An 18,076-nucleotide genomic window follows, 5' to 3' on the forward strand; every position below is an offset into this window, starting at 1 on the left:
GATCTCCCCAAAACTAAGCCTAGGCGCTCATTTCTAGGCCTGAACTCCTTTTCTCATGTGTTGTAGCAAGTGCTCACAGACAGAGCACCGTAGAGCTGTTAAACCTGAGAACAGACAAATTGCGTTTCTCGACTGCTGCACTGCTGGGGTCAAGTTTTAATGATGTGTGTAAGATTAGGAAACAGTTGGGTGGTCTGATAATTTGATCTGCCTTTAAGAGCATAAGAGAGGAAGTGGTGCTATTGTAAAACAATAACCCATGCCAGAGTTAATACCACCATTTACAATACTGGCTTGGCATCGGCAGACGTCCGTAAACTCTAAATTATGCTTTTAGAAAAGTGTGTACCTTCTAAAGCTGATGTGTGTGTCTGTGTGTGTGTGTGTGTGTGTGTGTGTGCGTGGGGGGGGGGGGTCAAACTCCAATCCTTGAGGGCCAATTTGCAGGTATGCACCCCAGACATAAACCACACCCGATGGTCACTTGATTACCTTACCTTCACTGCTAAGGAGAGAACTCATTAGTGAAATGAGGCAGTGGAGTGTGTGATTGGACACATATGACTGTTGACAAAGTGCAGTCTGGGTCAGGGGATGTGTGTCCTAAGGGAATCTAACATAAAGTCTCGCGGCTTTAGCAGTAAATGGAAAGGATTTAATGTAGAACACAAATACAGTCCTTAAAAAAAAAAACCCTAGACTGTATTCAATGTCCAGGTGACCTGCAGATCTCTGTTGAAGTGGCTCTGATCTGGTAGTATCTCTGGCACTGTGATGACTGATTATGTTGTAAATGTGATTGTGTGTGACAGTGCTGAAGTTGCTGAAGATGGCAGTGGGAATGCGAGCTCTGCTGGACACAGTGATCCAAGCCTTACCACAGGTACTCTTTTATACACACACACACATTTATATGTATGTATGTATATATATATGTGTGTGTGTGTGTATATACATACATGCACACACACACACACATACACCCCAACACAAAACACTCACTCTCCCCCACACCTGACATTTACACCATCCCATTGCCCAGTAAGCACCCCCCCCGCCCCCCCCCCCCCCCCCAATGTCTCTTTCTGTCTCTGTCTTTCTCTCTCTCTGTTGAGTGTCAGAGAGCCCTGTATACCCATGCTGTCCTGCACACAGACAGGCTGCGGAGGCAGGTGAGGGTCCTCCTGGGTGAAGAGTTGGATATGTTCTCTGACAGCAGTAGAGGGAGACACTCCCAGACACGACTCAGTGATGATGCTATCAGGTCTCAGGCTGCAGGCTGGCAACTGGCTTTTGATTTGGGTACACGCTGAACCGCAGGCTATAATGTTAATTCCAGCAAATCGTGTAAGGATACTGAGAGATGCGCATAAATGATTGTGAAAGAGACAAAAAACAGTGGTACATTTTTCTGCCCTTCTTGGGTTGGATTTGGATTTTGTTCTCAAACGAAACTGTGGATGAGCAGCACAGACATTCTGTTATTTCCTACTGTGTCACATGCTGTAGATTTCACTCGTTTTTTGTTTCTCTGGTTCTTCTGACAACGCTGTAGATCATACAGTCTGCTGAACGTGGGTAGCAACCTGGAACTGTCTAGACGTCTTCCGCTTTCTGCCAGATTCCGAGGCTAGAATTTCGAGCCCTTGTTTTCTAACCAGCTAACCGAGTCTGGTCAATGACTAATCCAGAAATGAGAGAGACAGTGATCAGCTTCAGTCTTTAGTCCAGGTGCTGTCAGTGTCCTCACAGTGCTTTGATCCTTGTTGTAATGATAATGCCATCACAAGCATGCTCCATTAGTGTATTAATGTGGTAAGCAACAAGCCCTTATTGAAGCTTTTGCCACTCCTCCTTACTGGTCTGGCCTAACTTTGAAGTTCATCAACTTTAATTTAGGTCATCAGCACACACTCACACACACACACACGCATATGCAAGGGCATTCACACAGACACACTCGCATTCACACATGCACACGCATGGGATATTCCTGTTTAAATCGTGTTCCCTTGGACGTCTAAATTACTTCTCTGACTGCCTTTTCATTTAAACAGTTTATAAACCCTATTTGAGGTCTTGAGCTCTGGTCTCGTTATCTGGCTTGGCGTGGGCCTATAGGTATAATAACCGATGTAAAATCTCTCTTTCTTTTTTTTTTTGGTGCAGTTAATGGGATCCGGGCCGCGATTTTTCTTACCCAGTTTGTCTCTGTTTTTTCTCCTGGCTCTGACCAGCTGGGCACTCTGGGTTTATCTCTGTTTTTTTCCCCTCCTTCTTCTGTCTCTTTTGGGCGAACTCTGTCTCTTTTTCACCGGTGCTCTTGTCTCACTACAGGTGGGGACTCTGTCTCTTTTTCACCGGTGCTCTTGTCTCACTACAGGTGGGGAATCTGGGTCTTCTCTTCATGTTGCTATTCTTTATCTTCGCCGCCTTGGGAGTGGAACTATTTGGTGACCTGAGTAAGCACAATTCACACATAGTAAAACAGGCAATCTTTCCAAATGGTCTAATTCACTCATACAAACGCACACATGCACAGTCACACACACACACACACACACACACACACACACACACACTCACGCACAGCACACACACAAACACACACACACACACTCACGCACACACACACACACACACACACAGCACGCACACACGCACGCACGCACACACACAAACACACACATTCACGCACGCATACACACACATGCACACACACCACAGCACCCCTCATGATTTTCCATTCTGTTTTTTTTTTTTTTTCTCTCTCAGTTCAAAGTCTGCTTTTGTAAAAGAATTAATTGATTCCCCCAGAGGTGCTTATTACACTTCCATTTTGACAAATTATTTTTTCTCTAAAGTAATAACAGTGTCAGCTGTGTGGTATTAAATTTTGAGGCTGCATATATTATTAAAAGTTTGTTAGAGTTGTTACCGAGATACAGGGAGGTGTCTATGACAGATTTCCAACACACTAGGGAGACTACATTATCAGAGCGCGCCAAGCTATTAGATATTGCATAATATGTTAGCCACTAGATGTTAGTCATTAGCCATTGATAGAGTGGAGCTGTTTGGCATTAGGCCCGTCTGTTCAGATCAATACCCGTCCTGAGGTAACAACCCGCTCACATCTGTCTCCTCTCCTGTGTTTGTGCGTTTTCCTCCATGTCTCAGTATGTGACGAGCTTCACCCGTGCGAAGGGTTAGGCCGTTACGCCACCTTCAAAAACTTCGGCATGGCTTTCCTCCTGCTGTTCCGCGTGTCCACCGGGGATAACTGGAACGGCATTATGAAGGTGACAGAGGCTGTCGACCGTTTCATATCTGTCCTCTAACGGGGGACGTCCATTTCGGTTTTGTTTTAACAGACTGTTGTTAACGTGAGCTCAACATATGCTCTCTTTTAATGTGTTTCAAATAGAGCATTTGGCCCTCCAGTTTTGACCGTGTGTGTGTGTGTGTGTGTGTGTGTGTGCGTTTTGTCTCGTAGGACACGCTAAGAGACTGCAACGAGAAAAGCACGTGCTACAACACGGTGGTTTCGCCGATCTACTTTGTGTCGTTCGTGCTGACGGCCCAGTTCGTCCTGGTCAACGTGGTTATCGCTGTGCTTATGAAACACTTGGAAGAAAGCAAACAAAGAAGCAAGGAGGAGGCGGAGCTGGAGGCGGAGCTTGACTTGGAGCTGGAGGCGGTTGGGGATGACAGGGGGATAACTGGGGGACACATCTCCCCCCTTGCCCTCGGAGACGCGAGCGGGCCGTGGGGGCATGCCGTGGATTTCCAGAGATTCCCAGACGGAGGTTACCCCATCAGACAGCCCGCCGCCACACATCCGCAGAGACTCTGCCGCACACATAAGGCCGACCCCCCTCACTGCCTAGGCCCCCTCTAGAGGTGAGTGAGTAGAACTGCATCCAACTGAAAACCCACTTTTTTTTTTAAAGTGTCTATATTGTGGTGTGTGGTGTGTGTGTGTGTGTGTATGTGGACCTGGTGTGGTCTTCTGTTACAAAGAATCAGATAGCGCATAAACTTACTGAGGCAGAGCAGAATGCCTTAGTTTAATGTTTTAAACTTTTGATTGGCTCCGTAATTTCATTACTTTTTAGAGCCCTCGTGGGAGGGTTGTTCTCGCTTTTTAGTGTATTGGCCGTTACTGGCGAATTGATTTACTTAGTGTGGATTCCTTAGCTGTGGGGTTTGTCTAGAGAGCTACTTACTCAACCAAGAAGACATGGTCATTCAACAGATAAATTGTAGAGCTCTTACCCCTTTTAATAAAGCATAAAGTGCTCGGGAGTCTTCTCTGTGTGAATTGCTGATTTGTGGATGCAGTTCTCAACCACACATTTTACACAATGCGTGGTTTGTCGGGTCGAAGCTCAGCTCTGACCTTTGACTCGAGCGGTTCGTCACGTAACTCCGCCCGCCATGCAGAGAGGGACCACAGCTGTACACTGAGGCACTGGGGAATAGCTTCAGCAATGCTTGCTAATGCAACATCACCTTCTCTGAATGGTTTTGTAAAATCTGCTCACTGGTCTGTTTTATAGTAGAGAAGAGAGAGAAGGGCAGAGTGGAAAGGCACAATGGTAAATGTTCTGTAAGAGGTCGTATTATGTACCACACACATTATCATGAGACCATCATGAAAGTTAATGAATTGTACAAGCCCGCTTCCAATATTTAGTGATTCGAAGATGTTTCAAACATTAGCACCTCTCCTAGCTAACGCCTCAGTAAAGTGAATGATTTTGCTATATTTCCCCTCTTATTTTCTGCATATGCCCTCAGCAAAGAGCCTGCTTATTAGGCTTGTCTTGGCTGAACTGGACATTGTCTGGATGTTGTTTTTCCCCGCTTAAGGAAGGGTTAGTCTGTCATTTCGTCGTTTAAGTGAGATACCTGAAGTTGCACGTTCCGTTTCAAAGAGTGTTTTCCGCCCCGAATAAGGGTCGTCAGAGCGATATGATCTTAAGACGTTTAAGTCCCTGTCTTCTCGCTGTCACACAGAGATATGCCTGTTTTTTGTTCCCCCGCACCGAAAAAAAAAGGGGGGGGGGGTTGAGCATGCCATTCGTGGGTCAGACTAGAGCCATGGGAAAGCAGCACATCATCATCTTGTTTTTCATTTAAACCGGCTATTTCCGGAATGCCAGACTTTTTTTTTTTTTAGCGAGAAGGGGCCATGATATCGTTCCTGAGATGCTATCCTTCCCCCATCTGCTCTTTAAACAAGTGGAGCTCCATCGCCTGGCTCTTCCTCTGTATGGGCAGAGTAGGCTTCTTAACAGAATTCCACTGCCCTCTTGTGGCAGCTGCTAGTATGACACTTAAGGCCAAGGGGGAAAAAAAAAGACCAGTTATGTTTGTTAGTGCCATTGGTTTGTCTGAGAGGTCAGCCAATGGGATGGCTGGTGTTGTACTGCCGCAGATGAAGGATCAGGTTACTTATTATTTTGATTCAGTTTGATCACCGTCTTGCCACAAATCCACATGCATGAATTGAACAGTTGAATTTAACAAATTAACAAAATGTGTGCACGCTTCCAAAGTCACTCCCTGAGTATCAGACGGAAAGGCCCATGTTAGACATGAACAGAAATAAGCCTTTTGCTGTGTTACTTTCTCATCGTCTCTTTAGATGTGTGTCTCACTTCCTCTTGGCCTCTTGAACTGTTTCTGTTGAATTTTTCTCCTTCTCTCCTCTTCTGCTGCCCCTCCTGCTTTTTGTTTATGTTGCTTCTGTGTGAACACTCCCTCTTTTCTTTCCTTTGTCTTTGTCTGTCTGTCTGCCTCTCTCTCTCTCTCTCTCTCTGTGTGTGCGACATGTTGGGCTCTAGCGGAGGCCCATGTTTGACTCAGTATCCCTGGTGATCCAGGGTTCATTGGAGGGAGAACTCAGCCTGATGGACAACCTGTCCGGTTCCATCTGCCACTACTACGTCCTGTCCCCTGTCCCCAGCAAGCACAACCCTGAGAAACAGGTCAATGGTTCACCCGCTTACACTGCCATTTCACACTAACACCATCTTACCCACCCACCCCCCCTCCCTCCTTGCCTTCTCTGTGTGACTCTGTGGTTTTTTTTTTACGTTGGTTAACTAATAGCACCTCCATTGAATGGCTCTTCCTTAAGCTCCTAGAAGTGTTCTAGAAAGCATTTTAGAAGCTTCATCGAAGGTTTGGTACTGCTCCAAGAGCATTCAGCTCATTCTCTAAATGATCAAATAAGTGTAAATCGAGCCATTTCATTAGCCTGATGCTATAATAACTCGCACACTTCATTTCGAAATTCACGAGAGTTTTCTTTCTTTATGATAATATTTGGATCAATGAGTTATGGGAGATCTTTTGAATTAGAGAGAGAAATATCTCTTTTGCCTTCTGTCGAGTGAAGATATTTCACAAAATCACATTAGGCTGGCAAAAATGTATGCTTCTAAAAGCTTTTCGATGTAACTGGAGATTCCCTAATGTTCTTCAAGGCAATAGCAGGCTTCTCTCTTTATGGTTTATTTTGATAACGTAGCAAAAAAAAAAATCATTCCAATTTGGCTGACAGAAACATTTCTTCCGTTAGCTTGACTGGACTGGATTTGGGCAAAAAAAAAAAAAACTGCCAGCAACAGCACCTCTGGAGTGAGTTTCTGAGCTTCAGAAGTTTTCTGCCACTAAATTATTATATATTAGGTCAAAGTTCTTTTTTCTTGAGATGTATCTATAACTTTAAACAATATTATCTGCTCAGAGCAGGAGGCATTGAACATCCATACCCACTGAGTGTCAGGTTTGAGCCAAGATCAGAATATAGATTTCAACTGTTCCACAACTTGAATGTATCTGCAAATTCTAGGGTTTTTTTTTTTATTCTGGGGGGTCTGTCAAAATATTTCAGTAAGCAAGTAAACACGTAGAAGGATCTGACTGCCTATGTGGGTGTTTGTATGCATGTGTGTGTACGTCTGTGTGTGTGTGTTTGTGTGTGTGTGTGTGTGTGTGTACGTCTGTGAGTGTGCATGTGTGTATGAGTGTGTGTGAGTGTGTGCACGCCTGTGTGTGCGTGTGTATGAATGTGTGCATGTGTATGTGTGTGTGTAGAAATGCGTGTCTGTGTGTGTGTGTGCACGCGTATGTGTGTGTGTGTGTGTGTGCATGTGTATGAGTGCGCGCACGTGTGTGTGTGTGTGTATAAGTGAGTGTGTACATGCCTGTGTGTGCGTGTGTATGGATTTGTGCTATGTGCGTGCGTGTGTAGGAATGTGTGCGTGTGTGCATGTGCGTGTGTGCGTGTGCGTGTGCGTGTGCGTGTTCATGTGCGCGTGCGTGTGCCGTGTGCATGTGTGTGTATGTATGCATGCGTGCGGTGGTGGTTGCTGTTCTCATCACTGGCTCATCTTTTCTTGTCTAGATTCCTCTAGCGGAGATGGAGGCTCTGTCTCTGGCATCGGAGAAATCCTGGTCCTTAGCTCTGACGGACGACTCCGTCCCTGATGATTTTAACCCCCTCTTAATAACCAGTCTGGAGTGGCAATGTACTTCACAGTAGAGCAAAGCTCTTTTTTGCGGCCTGTTAAGCCTTTTCTCTCCAAGAGCTTCCAGGACCCTCTGCCTCACCCCTACCTGCCTCTCTCACCAAAAAGTGACCCCTGGGCTTTCAACGCTCTTAGTGGCCAGAATATTAGGTACACCACCGGTTCACAAAAACGAATCAAATCATTCAGACAGGTGTTAGTTGCTTACTCTATAAATCAAACAGAGCAGCATCAAGAGGTCCAGTTTTTGTTCCAGTGAACATTAGAATAGACGAACCAAAGGGCCAAAATCAACCGTCAGGCAGCGCAAATTGTCCGTCCGTCTCAGGCTTGTTCTCAGAGAGGGTTTATCTCTCACAGCAGAGTCACGGGCGTGCACAAGCAGACAAAGGTCCTATCAGCAGGAGTCTTCCAGCCACAAACAGGCCAGAGATGAGAGAGCTCAAAGGAGAAAAGCAAGAATGGTGCAAGCCAGTAGCGGAGCAAGAGGCGGACCGAAGAGCAGACAAGTATTTCGGAAGAAGCAACTATAGATCAAAACGCTGGGCTCCGCTCCTGTCGATGCCGTGGATGTCCTCTAAGCCGGATTCCGACCCCGTGATGAACGGAGCAGGGGAATCACGTGCCTGAAATTGCATCCCTGTGAAAACTCGGAGCGAGAGCTCAATCATTTGGACTGGTCTTTTTAAGGAGAGAGATTTACCCATAATTCCTCCTCCGGCAGGGGCTCACACGCTGCCGCATGACATGAAAACAGGAAGTGGCTCGGCTTGGCATACAGTCATCAACCAGTGCTTCGACTAGACGAGGAGTAGAAACAACGCTGCCTCGTCCGACAGATCCTGTGCTGATGGCACGGTTAGGGTTTGGCATGTACAACACAAGTCTATATACCCATCTGGCCTAGTGTCAACATCACAAGGTGATGCTGGAAGTTTAGAGATGGGGGGGGGGGGGGGGGGGGGTTCCTTACCCACTTTTTCGACCGCTCCCTTGATGCCGCTTGATTGGTATTTGAAATCGAATGCTACAGTATATCTGAAGATTGTCTCTGACCAGGTGCGTCTCTTCGTAGCCACGGGATTACAGGATGTGATGGATCAGCGTGGTATGCCTCCTTAACGTACGGTCTTCCAGTCTGCAACAACTGCATGATACCATTGTGGGGCTGTGTGATATGACCAAAATTTCAGATCCCGATATAGGTCATTTCATATCCAGATAACGATACATATCACGATATAGTACACTTTCTGTAAACTCAGTGAATAAATAGTTCATATAAAATGAGGTTTGTTTTGAGCGCTCGGCTGTACTTTTGTCTGTAGACTCTCTCATCCGTAGACCCTCTCTGTACTCTTTGACACGATTCTTGTGTAAGTGGTAAAAGAGGTTAGTGATGTTTGAGTCTATTGTAGGGACCGGTCTGCGGCATAATTCACAAAGTCCGTGTCAGACTTTTCATGCCCATACCAGGGTTTCTGCTAGGATTTTTTCTTGCTGGTCCATTGTCCAGAAAGAATTTATTTTACCAGACAAATTTACCGGTCACATTTCAATAACAGTCTGTGTTACAAACGCAAATACACTGCACACCTAGGTTGACAAAAGAATGACAACAACCTCAAATCAGTTTAATGAACAGTAACAATTTCAAAACGAACAGTAGTAATTGAGCAAAACCTCAACATTAGCTGCTAAAATGTAGGCTATCACAAAATATCTGTAACTTGTAATATCTGTGGCCTGTTTTTGAAAAAGGCTAGGCCTACATGGCATCACATGTAGCCTATAGACTACCAGGTAATATTTTATTTTCTCCTTTTTTGTAATTGCAGCAAAGTCCTCTGCTGCAGACTTGAAATCAAATGTGTCCATTGTGTCTTTGCAGCTTGCAATGCGCATGAGCCGCGTCACTCTCTCCTCCTCCAGATGACTTTGCAGGGATAGCCCTTGTTATAGCTACATTTTGTATGAACATTATTACTGGACATTTTCACCGGCAAGTTTTTAATTTATTGGGTTTTTTTAAATATAAATTTTACTAGGCAAAAAAACGGTAATTACCAGCTAACGGAAACCCTGACCCCAAACCACGTCCATAGCGACACAGTAGCCCCTGTTTTAGGTACGAGCTCCTCATTTTGTATTGGCTGGTTGGAGTCCTTCTCCTGTTTGGAATTACCCCGTTCTGTGTCACGTTCACTCTCCTCCATGTTTGTTTGTGTTGCTTTGCCCTCATGCAAATTTCCTGCCTGCGTCCGTGCCATGTGGAAGAATGCACAACGTCATCCAAAGGACGATTAATATTGCCATACCGCGCTGATCCGCGACACACCTAAATAAACGATAGAGCATAATATGAAATGATAGACGTTTTCCCATCATCACACGATATATATCATCATATCGCACAGCCTGTGCTATCGTATCAGCATCGATCAACATCCCTGGGGAACCTTGTAGAATACCATGCTCTATAGAATTCAGTCTGTTCTGGATGCGTACAGATGTCGGACCTAGTACTACATGGGTGTACCTAATAAACTGGCCACTGCTTATGTATTACCTACTTTACGGATGAAGTGCACAACCTCAAAGTGACGACATTTTTAAATCACTGGAGTCAAACATCTGTTACTTTTTACAGGTGATGTCTAATTTGGAGCAATCAGATTGGAATACTTGCTTTTGGATACTTCATCAACAATAAGCTGGCCCTATACAGTGTCACTGGCAATTTTTTCACCATAACATATGAGATGAATGGCAAGAGTGTTTTTGGAAGCTCAAGGATTTGTAACTATCAGCTCCTCTTTCTCTCTCTTTCTCTGTACATACCCCACTTCGCAGCCTGGTGTGTGTACAGTCCAGTCCAGTCCAGTAGAATAGTACGCCTGCTCTCACAACCGTCTCTCTCTCTCTCTCTCTTTTCACTGTCTGGATTCTGTAGCCCTGTCCCTGTCTTCTCAAATAATTATGGATTCCATCCTTCCCTGGTTACTTTTTTCCCTCCCCCTTTGTTAAAACAGTCTCATCTGCACTTTTATTCGGTCTGTATCTCTCTATCTGTGTGTTGGTCTCTGTTTTTTACGTCGTAGCTTCATGAGTCTATCTGTGTCCTCTCCAGTCTTTTTTTATTTGTAGTAGTTTGTCTGAGTATGATTTTTTTAATGGTGTGATGGTGTTTTACCTCAGTGCCATGCCCCCCCTGCTCTGTTTAAGGAGACGGGGGGCGTGGCCTGGGAATTTGCTTTTCTCGTCTGCCAGCAACAGTAGTAGAGGCTGTGGGTGTGGATTACGCAGGGAGGAGTCGGATACAGCTGTCGAAAAATTATTATCAAGCGGAGTTATGACTCTCCAAAAACAATAAAACCCAGATTTAGAGTTTATTTTTAAAGACGTTGTTTAAAAATGGAACTAAAATTATTCATGGAACGAAGTTTTGTTTTATTTTGGTTTGCTTTTTTTTTTTTTCAGTGTCTATTTTTTTTTTCCTGAAGACATTGTGAAGCTTTATCTAAAATGAGACTAAAAAGGGAAAAATTATCGGTTGGAATCTGAGTCTGTCTCCTCCCTAGGGCAAGTGTGCAAAGCCATGTGCCTCTCGTTGTGTGCTAACCCTAGCCATTCACTGTCTATCAGTAGGTTTTTGTATATTTGTGTAGTAGCAAAAAATCTCCTGGTCCTGTAGTTGCCCCAGGCAAGTCTTGTTGTCTTTGAATATTTACCCAGCTGTCTCTGCTCCACAGATGGATCCCCAAGAGCCAGGAGAACATCTGGAGGAGCACTTACTGAGTGTGAGGAAGACCTTGGTGGGCCGCACACACTCACTGCCCAACGACAGTTACATGTTCATGCCTGTACAGTCCCCCGACACCTCAACCACACAAACAGCTAGACCTTACCTCACCCAGACAGGTAACTTTATAACGGGTCTGCTTTAACTGACTCTGACACTGAGTTTGTCTCAACACAAATCCAGACCTGGGTCAAAGAAGCATTAAAATGACTGGGCTTTGTTCCAATTCTCTTCTCTTCGCTCCCTTTTCCTATGACCTTACTCTGCTCGTGAGCGGGATAAATGGCAGATTTGATGGAAGACTCTCTAAGGCATTCATTTGATGTTTGTTTTGGAGGGTGTACTGGCGTACACTCCACAACGTAGAAAAGGAAACAAGATGATGAAGCTATGTAAGACGTTACTGCTTTGTGGACATGTAAGACTTCAAAACAAGTCCTGAAGGAGGTCTGTCGTGTAAACGTGTCAGTGTAGAAACTACAGCTCAGTCACAATGTACAAAACAAAAATTAGTTAACAGACAAAAGCAAATTAACAATGTCTGTTAGATTAATGTCATAGGTTCTAAATATCATGAGGTGTGTTTTTTGTCTGTCCTCAGTCACAATCGCATTTATACTGAGTTGTCCTGTTAAAAGATTAAATAAAATTTAAAAAACACCTTAGAAGAACTAAAGGAGTTTTATGTTTAGGGCTTTGCTAAAATGTATGCAAAGTATTGTGGCTAATGCCACTAAACAATGATTTCTAAAGAGTATTTGGAAATTTGCACAGGAAGGAGTGGAGTGGTAATTCACCTGACTCAGCGACCATCTTGGACTACCGTTTGTTTAGATTTAAATTGTTTTGCTACTATAAGTATAGAATTCTAGCAATACTTATATACTTCTAGCGATAGTTCAGTGGGGCGTCATCCCTTAAAAATAGTGTGATAGTATTAAATCAACCATGTTGTTCTCTGTAACTAACCCGTTCTCCTCTGTCTGTGATAATTAATCATAATTAATGCACCTGTGCTCTACATTCTTTATTTGCTTTAAGTCCTGATACCCCACTAATGCTCCCCCCCATCTTCTGTGTGTGTGTGTGTGTGTGTGTGTGTGTTTCATATGTTTGAGTATGAATGCCTTGTGTGAGTGTGACTGTCTTCCTCCCTTTATTCTCAGAAGCTGTTAGATTTCAGATATGAAAATATTGTAAGAACCTTACATGGTATATTTGTACACGGCTAAATGTTAAATACAAGACTAACAAAAATATCCTCACACAGATCGGTTTTGTAGTTGTGTTAGCGTGAGATGATGAAACGCGTCCAGGACCAGGACTGAGCTAAAAGCTTTAGTGGTTCTGTGTTTTCACACAGGGTCCAGTGGTTCTGGCCCGGTTCAGTCATAGCTGTGTCTTTTCACCCAGGCTCCAGCGGTTCTGTCCGGGCCCAGTCAGACGATCCCACCCAGCACCTGACCGTCCCCAGCCAGCTCTTCAGGCCCATCAGCCCCCACAGCCTGTCGGACTCGGAGAGCATCCCGCGCCTCCCCCCGCCACGACACGCTCACACCCTCACGCGCACCTTACGCAGGCAGGTAAGACCCCAGCCGCGCCGCCGACCGGTCCTCGCCGGAAAAGAGAGATGATCGAGATCGTTTTGGATGTGATGAAGTGTACTCTGAAGAGTGAAACAGGGGCAATGGCTGATTTTCTGTCGGTTTGTGAACGTGTGTGTCGTTTCCATTTCCATCGTAATTCATGTTTTTCTTTTCCTACTTTCCTACATTCTCATAGTATCATGTGGCCTGGCTTGCTCTCTGTTTAAAGCCTTCCTATGTGTGTGTGTGCGTGTGTGTGTGTGTGTGCGCGTGTGTGTGTTTGAGAATGAAAGGGAACATGATTGGTGTGAGAACTAATACCTGTGTGCAACTTTTCCTCTGTCCTCTTTGAAAAGTGCGTAATCTCTGCCTGCCTTCTCTCTGTTTGTTTGTTTTTTTTTTCTGTTCTTTCTCTTATGTTTGCCTCCTTTTTCGCCTGCTAATATGACTTAACCTGTGCAGTTTGCCACTGGGCAGAACAAGCCGGACTCCCCTCTCCTCCAGAGGCACAGATACTCCTGTTTCTGAGAGTACAACAGGAGAGTGTGTAATTAAAAAAAAACAAAAAAAAACCCACCCAGCTTCCAGAACACTGCCCATCCCCTCAGACCCCCACCCCCCCTCATTCCCCCTCCCCTAACAAACTCTCATTTATCCCAATCCTCTAATACTCCACCCCCCCCCCTCCCTTTTCCCCTAGCTCAGTGCATTTCACCATGGCTACTGTAAGGGCTACCACTAGGGGGCAAAGTTCAGGTAGGACTGTAGTTCTGTTGACCAAAACAGCGGCCAATAATTTGGTTGGTCTCTAGAACTTAGTAACTTAGTTATTCTGCTATTGACGGTCTTAAGGACAGCAGGTGCCCTCAGTTTTAAAAAGTATATTCACAATACCTTAAACTCTTTCCCAGGCTGTTAGACACTTTGCATTAAAAATGCTACTGCAGCAAAATGCCACTGAATGTCGTAAGAGAAGCTAAAATTAGACAGGTAGTGCTACAGAATTTGCTTAGGTTTGAAAGCTTGAACACACACACACACACACGCACGCACACACACTCAAAAATGAACTCGTAACAGAGCAGCCCCAACAGTAAATCCGAAACATTTTACCTTTGTGTTTCGTCTAGCAGTTGGAAGAGTAAGAGGAAAAAGAAAAATTGGAGAAGAAAACATCAAAGGATGGTTTCATTTAAGTTAAATCCCCTCCATTTCTTTTATGTAAGACCAAAAAAAGAAAGAAAGAAAAAAACCTGAGACATTGCTTATGTCAAAGAAATTATAATCTACCAAGCACGTAGCATATTATAGAAATAACACACTCATGCTTGTGAGGAGAAGATTTCATGTTGTTTTTTTATTGCCCTTTTCTGAATTTTGGGTTGAAGTTTTAGATTTGTCTCATTGGAGAAATACTGCAAATATTCTTTGGGTGTCGTAAACCATAGCAAGTAATGTTTACCGTAAGTCTTCTCACATACTTTAATTTATTTTTTCTTTGGTTAAAGTTCCAAAGACTCCCCTTGCAATAGTGCAGGATGCAGATGTGAAGACAGAGTGTAAAATCTTGTATTGGAACCTTAAAATCGGCTTAAATTGTTTTTGTTTCCATAACCAGTCGAGGTTGGCTTTGAATCAGTGGCATTACCCTTTCCGTACACTAGGTGTCTCTGTTCCCTAAAACATCCAGAATGTGAGTTCTGGCCAGAAGACAGGACAATTACTCATTCATGCCTGAGTTTAAAGTACATGTTGTCCTTCAGGCCCCACCCCCCCACCCCCCAAAATAACAACGATCCTCTTGACCTTTGACCCCGAAGGCCCCCCACCCACCTCTCCCACAGCGGGCATGTGGAGAACTTGTCCTTCTCCCTCTCTCTCCTAATCTGGCTCACTGAGTCGGGGGGGGGGGGGGGGGTCAAGCTGCCCGCTGCCCTCACTCGTAGGGGGGTTCAGCGTGCGTGTGCCTGTTGACAGCGTGAGCCCGCTGGGAGACGTGGGTCACGACCCCCTTACAGTAGCCCAGTGGCTCAGAGTGCAGTCTGCCAAATAGTGCCTCCACTTGTTGATCAGGGCAAGTGTTTCTTTGCCCTAGTTCGAGACACAAATTTCACAACACGCAAAAGTGCAATTTCTGACATGAACTAAGGCTTTTGTGACACTGGGACCTACAGGAATGAACCTCAGGAATGAGTGCTTATCATATACTGTAGGGAAAGATTTTTTTTCTCTCTCTCTCTCTTGCTCTCTCTTTTTTTTTTTTTTTACCCATAATCCTGTGCTTTAAAAGTAGTAAATGCGACTGGGCGTCTGAGAAGGCGAGGGGCAAAGGACAGACTGATATTGATTTGGCAGTCTCTCCGGTGCAGTGGAATTATTTTTGATTCGCTCGAGAGGACTCGGCTCGAGTCATTCCAGGGCCATATTTCTTCGGAAAGACAAAGGAGACTACAGAGATTCCCGCATAAGCCGGGCCATATCCATCTGATATCTCCACGTACGCATGGATCAGATGGAAAGCATATAAATAGTTTTTTGGATAACTCTTTAGAAACGTTTTGATCCGTCTTTTTGTATCGATCCATGTAAACGCTGTTTGTTTGCTGTTTAATAGACAGTTATGGGCTCAAGTCCCTCATGTTCGTTTTTGAGTTGGGTTTTTTTTTTGTTTGTTTGGTTTTTTTAGATGGATTACCAAATTTAACACTGATCGCTGAGCACTAAAGAAATGTTTCTTCTCAGATTGTAAATGTCAGCTACCTCTTCAAACACTCGCTGCATAATCTGGATCAAATTGGTGTTTTCATTAGATTCTTTTCAGAAGCATATGCACAAAATCTGTGAGAGCTTGAAGGCTTAAGTAACATATATATCACACTAACGGTGAACTCTACTCTACCCCCACGACCCCCCCACTTCTCTCAGCCATACGACCCCCCTGGCATCTCATACTAACTGTTCTCCCTCTCGACCGCTCATGTCTTAAACCTTGCTCTTCCCTCCCTCCCTCCCCACCCCAACCCATTTCCTCCTCTCCCCGCTTCTCCTCAGGTGGCAGTGAGCGCTGACTCACAGGAGGCTCTGTACACAGAAGGAGGCGAGAGCGAGGGTCCAAGGGACATAAATGAACTTTCTGGCCCCCCGGTAAACTTTCCATCTCAGCAACAGCCGCACCAGCCTTCCCTCCTGCTGGTCCCCGCCACGCCGGGGGCCTCCCCGAAGCCTCCACGCTCCAGCGTGCACACGCAGCACAACACACACGATCAGTACAACGTCTCCTCCAGATGTTCCGCTCCCCCTCAGCAACCGCCTGCGCCTCCCCCTCCTCCCACTCCACCTCCTCCGCCCCCGGCTCGCCCCCAACCTCCTGGGAAGCAGGAGGAGGACTCGGTGGACCAGGAGGTGTCGCGCATCATTAGGGCGGGCCTGGGGGGCAACAACAGCGACGACGACTGCGGCCGAGGGGCGGGGCTCGTGGGAGGGCGTGGCGAGGGGCGTGGCCCCTGCCTGCGGCAGCTGAAGAAGTACCACAGCGTGGACACTCAGGGCCAGCGAGCGCTGTTGCTCCCGCGGCCGTCCTCCTGGCTGGACGACCCGCGTCGTCACTCCATCGAGGTGTGCTCGTCGGTGGAGAGCAGCCCCCAGCGCAGCTCCATCTCCTCTGGCTTCGTGTCCCGCGCAGACAGCCTGCAGCAGCAAATGCAAACCTCACAGCCCTCCCCCCATGCCCGGAAAAAGAAGATGAGCCCCCCTTGCATTTCGGTGGACCCCCCAGAGGGACTGGAGGTCCCAGGGGGCTTCCACCCGGCGCTGGGGATGGTGCCCCCTCCGCTGCCCAGTCGAGACACCTGCTTGAGGAGGCGCGCCCCCTCCAGTGACTCCAAGGACTCTTTTGATCTGGGTGGAGGAGGGGAGGGGCTTCCTCAAGATGGAGCACCCAATCCTAAGCTACTGACTCTTCCCAGCTTCTCCTTCGAAAAGACAAGCTCCGAGCACTGAACATCAACTGTCACACATACACATACACACACACACACACACACACATACACACACACACGCATAGACACACGCGCACAAAACAAACACACGATGCACTCTGTGTATCCGTGATGGTAATAGTCATAGTAATAATTCCATAGAGAGTAATAATGCTATCTACAGCAATGGTGAATTTTTTTCATGATCATGAGGAATAGCTACCATCTCTTCTCTTTGTTTTGTGCTGCCAAAAAGAAAAACAGAACAGCGTTTTGAGAACAAAAGCAAGTTCATTACAGGACATCTGAACAGCACTGTTTCTCCTCCACAATACCACGGTTCCTCACAGACGTCTGCAGGTGACCCCATGACCTCTTGCAGAAAAGTCAGTACAGAGCCCCCCCCCCCCCCCCCCCCCCCCCGCCCCTCCCCCCTCGTGGAGGGCACCCTCCTCTGGCTATGTTGGAGACTTCACAGTACAATGTTGTGCAACTTCTCCGTAAAAGGGGTAAAGGTACAAAGCAATATGAACGTTTTAGAGACACTATTTTCTTAAATTATTGGGCCATAGTGTTTGTACAGGATGTAGAAATTTTCTTTTTTTTTTTGTTTTTTTTTTTCATTGTATTTTTTTCATTGTTGTCTAATTGTGACCCCCACCCCAATTTATCTCTTTTTTTTTTTTTTTTTTGCTTTATTTTTTTCACCATAGAATATTTTTAGCTTTATTGTTTTATCAAAGAAAAAAAAAAAAAGAAAGAAAATGTTTTTCAAAGTGCCGAGAATCATGTATTTGTAGGACTTTATATATATATATATATATATATATATATATATATATATATATTTAAAAACAATTCATTAAACTGCTCTTCGATTTTTAAGCACAAACGACAGACTGTGGTGCATTAAAGGAATGAAAGAAGGAGGAAAAACAAATATATGACCCACGAAAAGGGGAAATCACACAAGACTCAGAATACCCTTAATGCAATCTTCAAAGCCCCTCTCCTACAATCACGCACAAAACGCTCAAACACATCTGGAAGAATGCTTACAGTCAATCCAATGTCCAGTCTACAGCCAGTGCTCAATCACAACCGTGGTCTGCAATTTATACATTTAAAGAGAACGCCAAATGCACAGTTGTTTGTAACTGGTGTC

General features: G+C 45.3%; 1 protein-coding gene across 1 annotated transcript in view; it reads left to right on the forward strand.

The window, feature by feature from the left end:
- The window catches only part of cacna1g (calcium channel, voltage-dependent, T type, alpha 1G subunit), a 176,003-nt gene extending 159,072 nt beyond the window's left edge, over positions 1-16,931 (forward strand). The window contains 12 exon segments of the mRNA XM_030773184.1: positions 813-883; positions 2,384-2,462; positions 3,181-3,302; positions 3,497-3,769; positions 3,771-3,871; positions 3,873-3,903; positions 5,853-5,996; positions 7,421-7,539; positions 10,815-10,822; positions 11,280-11,465; positions 12,760-12,929; positions 15,984-16,931. Of these exon segments, the coding sequence (XP_030629044.1) occupies positions 813-883; positions 2,384-2,462; positions 3,181-3,302; positions 3,497-3,769; positions 3,771-3,871; positions 3,873-3,903; positions 5,853-5,996; positions 7,421-7,539; positions 10,815-10,822; positions 11,280-11,465; positions 12,760-12,929; positions 15,984-16,931 (2,252 nt within the window).
- The last annotated feature ends 1,145 nt before the right edge of the window (positions 16,932-18,076 follow it).

Source organism: Chanos chanos, chromosome 5 (assembly GCF_902362185.1).
Source record: "Chanos chanos chromosome 5, fChaCha1.1, whole genome shotgun sequence".
NCBI lineage: Eukaryota > Metazoa > Chordata > Actinopteri > Gonorynchiformes > Chanidae > Chanos > Chanos chanos.